Raw genomic sequence first — 6000 nt, 5'->3', positions numbered from 1 at the left:
GTGTGTCTCCACTCCAACCTCTGTGCATTTTTCACATGTTAGTTTCATTGTGAAGATATTGTCCATTACCGATCTTCAAGATCGGAATCCTATTTGCTCTTCTTGCTGCTTGTGACTTGTTTCTTTCTCTGGCAGATTTTTCACTACCCTCGAGTACAGTTTTGCAATTAGTGGAATCAATGCCAATCGCTTAAAATTATTTAGATCATTATGCGACACATCCTTATGCACCGGTCTTATGTAAGATGTTTTCCATTCTCATGGAACATCTTCTCCATTTAATACTCTTTCAAATATCCTCCATAGCATCTTCAACAATTTCTGAGAACCAAACTTCACCTGCTCTGGATATATTGTTCCATATCCTGTGCCTTCTTCATCTTACAGCTCCTCACAGCCTGCTGAAGAACTTTTATATCTAAACGCCATATATACTCCTGTTGAATCCTCGCCGCACATCTATGTTAAAATTCAGGACGATTTTCCTTGAACAAATCCTCAAAATACACTGACCATTGACCATGATTAATATTATTATTATGTAACTAGTCACTAGTTGACAATTGCATTGACATGATTGTTCTCCTTGCCTCAACACTACGAGCCCCACCTATCATCCTCTCCACACACTCACATCTTTCTTCTCAAGCCTTGTTTTATCTTTTTAACAAAATGGTTCAAATGGCTCTAAGCACTATGGGACTTAACATCTGAGGTCATCAGTCCCCTAGAACTTAGAACTACTTAAACCTAGCTAACCTAAGGCCTTTACACACATCCATGCCCGAGGCAGGATTCGAACCTGCGACCATAGCAGTAGCGCGGTTCCGGACTGAAGCGCCTAGAACCGCTCGACCATAGCGGCTGGTTCTTTTCAACACTTTTTTTAACTTGTCTATTTAGTATCCTATATATCTTTACTTTCACTGTCACACACATTAAGGAACGTCAAATGAGTTTTATGTTTCTTTTCGGTCATGTCTGCTATTTCTACATCTCACCAAACTGGTTTCATCTTCTTCTCGTATTCTCCAAGCGCTTCCTTCGTTGTTTCACCTATGCCCTTCTTTATATGTTCGTATTCCTCTTCTACTGTTCTCTCTGTGCTCTCCAGTTTACTTGCTAGTCGCTGGTGGTATAAGTACTTAGTACTATCTTCTCTTAAACTAACGAAGTTATATCTTATGCTCTCAGGCTTGCCAGCTTACTGCAGTCTCTTCCGTTCGCCACTACTCCTGAAAGTATGGGGGATATAAATTTCACATTCCACCAGTTGATGGTCACTTCTACAATCTGAATCTCTTTCGTGTCTGACATCTTGAATTTTGAAACAGGCCTTTTGCATCATGATAAGGTAGTCAACAATTGTTTTATACCCTCTTGTATGGTTATACAATGTAAATTTATGTGTATCCTTATGACCAAAGAATGTATTTCCTACTGCTCCAATAAACCAATCAAACCTTTTCCCATTGTCATTCCTGACATCCTTCCTATATATCCCACTAGCTTTACTTTTTCTCTCTTTCCCTACTCTGCTATTAAAATCTCCGTAAGGTTGTTATCAGGAATATTGAATTATTTACGACATACGATACAAGTTAAAGTTTTGCTTTGTTGTAAGGGAATGGACTGGATTCTTCATCATTCACAGGGCGTTGTGGGTATAAGTGCAGTTATTTTTACTTGTGACTCAAGACACTGTACTGAACAACATTGCATCAATATTTATTCACTTGCAGACCCAGTAATTATATCTATTAGGATTAGCATGTTTTAAGTTGGTTGGTACCTGCAAGTACATGGGAAAAGAGCAAGTCATTAATGCTTATTTTCACCTGGGCAGCAGGTCAGGTGTTAAAGTATGATCGTGTGGGCGCATACTGGTTAGTCTACACTGACAGGTGTAGCCCACTTAGTGGTCCAGTTACGGCCGTGCAGAAAACACTGGATGCTAAATTATGAGACATGTTTGCGAGGAGAGTGTTAGACGCAGAGAAAAGCCGACTAGGACTATTAGGTGGCTGTATATTAAGGTACCAATCAGCATAATATCTGCGCTTTTGCTCCTAACACGCTGCTTATGGTGAGCAGTTGATTTAGAGATTTAATTAGACAGAATGATATTCAGTTATTAATACGGTTTGTTTTCAGTACATGTAGCTTGAGTACAACATTATATGTAAAATTAAACAGAAACGTTACAGCTTTGCATATTTGGACTTTTAGTACTAATTGCGTAATCAGTTTCTAAAACTTAATTAAGTTAACCATATAAGTAACGAGCTGTCGCATATAACTCGAACATAGATCCATTAGCAATGCTGAAACCTATATCCAAAATGCATTTCACAACAGTGAAGGTTATTTTAAGGGACAGTATTAATTAACTTTAACGAAACCAATTTTCCAACTTCAGCGAGCCTACTTTACTCGACAGGTTTTGATAGCGCATTAATGGAACTTTCGCAGCTGGTTACTACGATACACACTTTAAACGAGTGAAAAAGAAAAGAACATGACACATCCCAGAAACAAATAGTAAATTGACTCAGTCACAAAGCTCCGTTCAAGGTTTTCGACCGGTTGCTTTCGATTGTAGGATAAACGTTGGATGTGGTAATCATCTAATAGATAAAGTGGATCTGGAACCCCAGTGATCCAGGACTAACTCTATAGGATTCAGTGAGAAGAACAGAAATCTTGAGTCAGTCCGATAGCGAACCTGTTTCCTTCTCTCCGAGCTGGCTGGGAATTAACTGAGAAGTACGAAGTTCAACAGAAATCTACCCTGCCATTATTGGTAGGGAATAAAAGAAGGTAAACAGAAAAATAAAGTGCATGGCGAGAAAAATAACAGATGCCAAACAAGTGTCAAGAAGGTCAATGTTTCTGCTCTCTCTCTCTCTCTCATACACTTAATATACACTACTGGCCATTAAAATTGCTACAAAACGAAGATGACGTGCTACAGACGCGAAATTTAACGGACAGGAAGAAGATGTTGTGATATGCAAATGATTAGCTTTTCAGAGCATTCACACAAGGTTGGCGCCGGTGGCGACACCTACAACATGCTGACATGAGGAAAGTTTCCAAGCGATTTCTCATACACAAACAGCAGTTGACCGGCGTTTCCTGGTGAAAAGTTGTTGTGATGCCTCGTGCAAGGAGGAGAAATGCATACCATCACGTTTCCGACTTTGATAAAGGTTTATCGTATCTCGACATTGCTGTTCAAGTTGGTCGAGATCCAATGACTGCTAGTAGAATATGGAATCGGTGGGTTCAGGAGGGTAATACGGAAGGCCGTGCTGGATCCCAACGGCCTCGTATCACTAGCAGTCGAGATGACAGGCATCTCATCCGCATGGCTGTAACGGATCGTGCAGCCTCGTCTCGATCCCTGAGTCAACAGATGGGGACGTTTGCAAGACAACAATCATTTGCACGAACAGTTCGACGATGTTTGCAGGAGCACAGTCTATGAGCTCGGAGACCATGGCTGCGGTTACCCTTGACGCTGTATCACAGACCGGAGTGTGGTGTCACCCCAGACACCACACTTGCTAGGTGGTAGTTTTAAATCGGCCGCGGTCCATTAGTACATGTCGGACGTGCGTGTCGCCACTGTCAGGGATCGCAGACCGAGCACCACCACAAGGCAGGTCTCGAGATACGGAATAGCACTCGCCCCAGTTGTACGGACGACGTAGCTAGCGATGCACACTGACGAAGCCTCGCTCATTTGCAGTGCAGATAGTTAGAATAGCCTTCAGCTAAGTCAATGGCTACGACCTAGCAAGGCGCCTTAGTAACATTGCATGTATCAGAAGAGTCTCACTTGTATCTCCACAATCTCCAGATGTACCAAAAGGATGGATTAAAGTTAAGTATTCCAGAAGCTACGTACTTTTCTTTATAGCATTCATTACGTATCCTGTTTCAGACCTCACGCCATCCTGCTTTAGCTTAGTGCGTGCCTTTCGGCTACCTCTCATTGTGTCTAGGCTGTCTTGTCTAGACACAACAAGGAGCGCCTGCGGTTGTGTACTCAACGACGAACCTGGGTGCACGAATGGCAAAACGTCATTTTTTCGGATGAATTCAGGTTCTGTTTGCAGCATCATGATGGTCGCATCCGCGTTTGGCGACATCGCGGTGAACGCACATTGGAAGCGTGTATTCGTCATCGCCATACTGACATATCACCCGGCGTGATGGTATGGGCTGCCGTTTGTTACACGTCTTGGTCACCTCTTGTTCGCATTGACGGCACTTTGAACAGTGGAGGTTACATTTCCGATATGTTACGACCCGTGGCTCTACCCTTCAGTCGATCCCTGCGAAACCCTATATTTCAGCAGGATAATGCACGACCGCATGTTGAAGGTCCTGTACGGGTCTTTCTGGATACAGAAAATGTTCGACTGCTGCCGTGGCCAGCACATCCTCCAGACCTCTCACCAACTGAAAACGTCTGGTCAATAGTGGCCGAGCAACTGGCTCGTCACAATACGTCACTCACTACTCTTGATGAACTGTGGTATCTTGTTCAAGCTGCATGGGCAGCTCTACCTGTACACGCCATCCAAGCTCTGTTTGACTCAATGCCCAGGCGTATCAAGGCCGTTATTACGACCAGAGGTGGTTGTTCTGGGTACTGATTTCTAAGGATCTATGCACCCAAATTGCGTGAAAAAGTAATGACATGTCAGTTCTAGAATAATATATTTGTCCAATGAATACCCGTTTATCATCTGCATTTCTTCTTGGTTTAGCAATTTTAATGGCCAGTAGTGTATATATAGCCGTACACACACTATAGGCCTTTATATTTCTGTCGGGGACACATTGTCCCCAGTTCTGACCAAGGTTTTGGTTATAAGGTAAACGCCGTAACTGGAAATCCTCTACAAACTGTTCCCAATGTAGAACTGATATTCGGTTGAAAAGAAAAATCATCTTCTTACCCTTCCCTCTTCGGTAAGAAATAAAAGACAAAACTAACAACAAACAGTTTTGGAATGAACGTCATATCTCTTCTAACGACAAAATTGTTTTTTAAATTGTTTATTCATGCGACTAATCACAATAATTCCCGTTGAAACTTTCCGCCGGCATGAGGTCGATAGTGTGTCCGTACACTGTTGACACATTTTGACATCACATGTTTGTATTTGTTTTTCTTGTCTTTTTTGTGTGCGTGCATCTGAAGAGCACGAAAACAGTGAACGTAAGCATTAACTTGTGAGGGATATTGCGTAATAGGACATTCACGACAGAATAAAAAAAAACTTTACGACTCTCACTTGCAAATCACAGAGGACATTACTAGTAACACATTTTCATTGCAGTGAAGCTGTCGAAGCTACACTGTGGCAACACCAAAGAGCACCTGTTTTAGGTGTCCTGCAAATCACTTACGATTGGAAAAATTTTATCGCGAATACCCGTTCAGACCTTAGATTAGACAAACAGTTAATTAAAATTGTTTTTGAATTTAAAAAACTGAACCCAAGTCTGGTACATACAGAGTGTTCTCTCCTAAGTGAACACAGTGAGTTATCCAATGCAGCCTTTCTTCAAAATTTCATTCACTTGCTGTCCAGTGTTTTAACAATAACAACAGACATCACTAACCCAACATAAAATAGTGAATAATATACAGCTGCTTGCTTTGTCATACAATACCTTCAACTAGCTACGTCTAAAAGAGTTGTATGTCCACTATTGTACATCAGTTCCAATCATCTACTTTGCTTCTGATGTATGCCATAATATTTACATAATATGTCCACAATTGTAATATTTATTTACGTGCATCTATCCCTTATACTTTATGATTCCAATGTATGCAGTAACTCTTACATACTATCACTACTGTATCACTTTATGACAAACGGACTGTTTTATTTGTTTATCTTAATTTTAATCAGTTTCTTTTAATATAAATAGTAAGTAATGGAACATCAGTAATTTGTAAATTCCTACCGTCAC

General features: G+C 41.1%; 1 protein-coding gene across 1 annotated transcript in view; it reads right to left on the bottom strand.

Annotated features, from left to right (window-relative positions):
* Window positions 1-997: 997 nt before the first annotated feature.
* The window catches only part of LOC124799182 (pickpocket protein 28-like), a 148798-nt gene continuing 143795 nt past the window's right edge, over window positions 998-6000 (bottom strand). The window contains exon 12 of the mRNA XM_047262717.1: window positions 998-1166. Coding sequence (XP_047118673.1) covers window positions 998-1166 — 169 coding nt within the window. The remainder of the gene's footprint in view (window positions 1167-6000) is intronic.

Source organism: Schistocerca piceifrons, chromosome 5, assembly GCF_021461385.2.
Source record: "Schistocerca piceifrons isolate TAMUIC-IGC-003096 chromosome 5, iqSchPice1.1, whole genome shotgun sequence".
Classification (NCBI taxonomy): domain Eukaryota; kingdom Metazoa; phylum Arthropoda; class Insecta; order Orthoptera; family Acrididae; genus Schistocerca; species Schistocerca piceifrons.
This window is presented reverse-complemented; position numbering and strand designations above follow the sequence as displayed.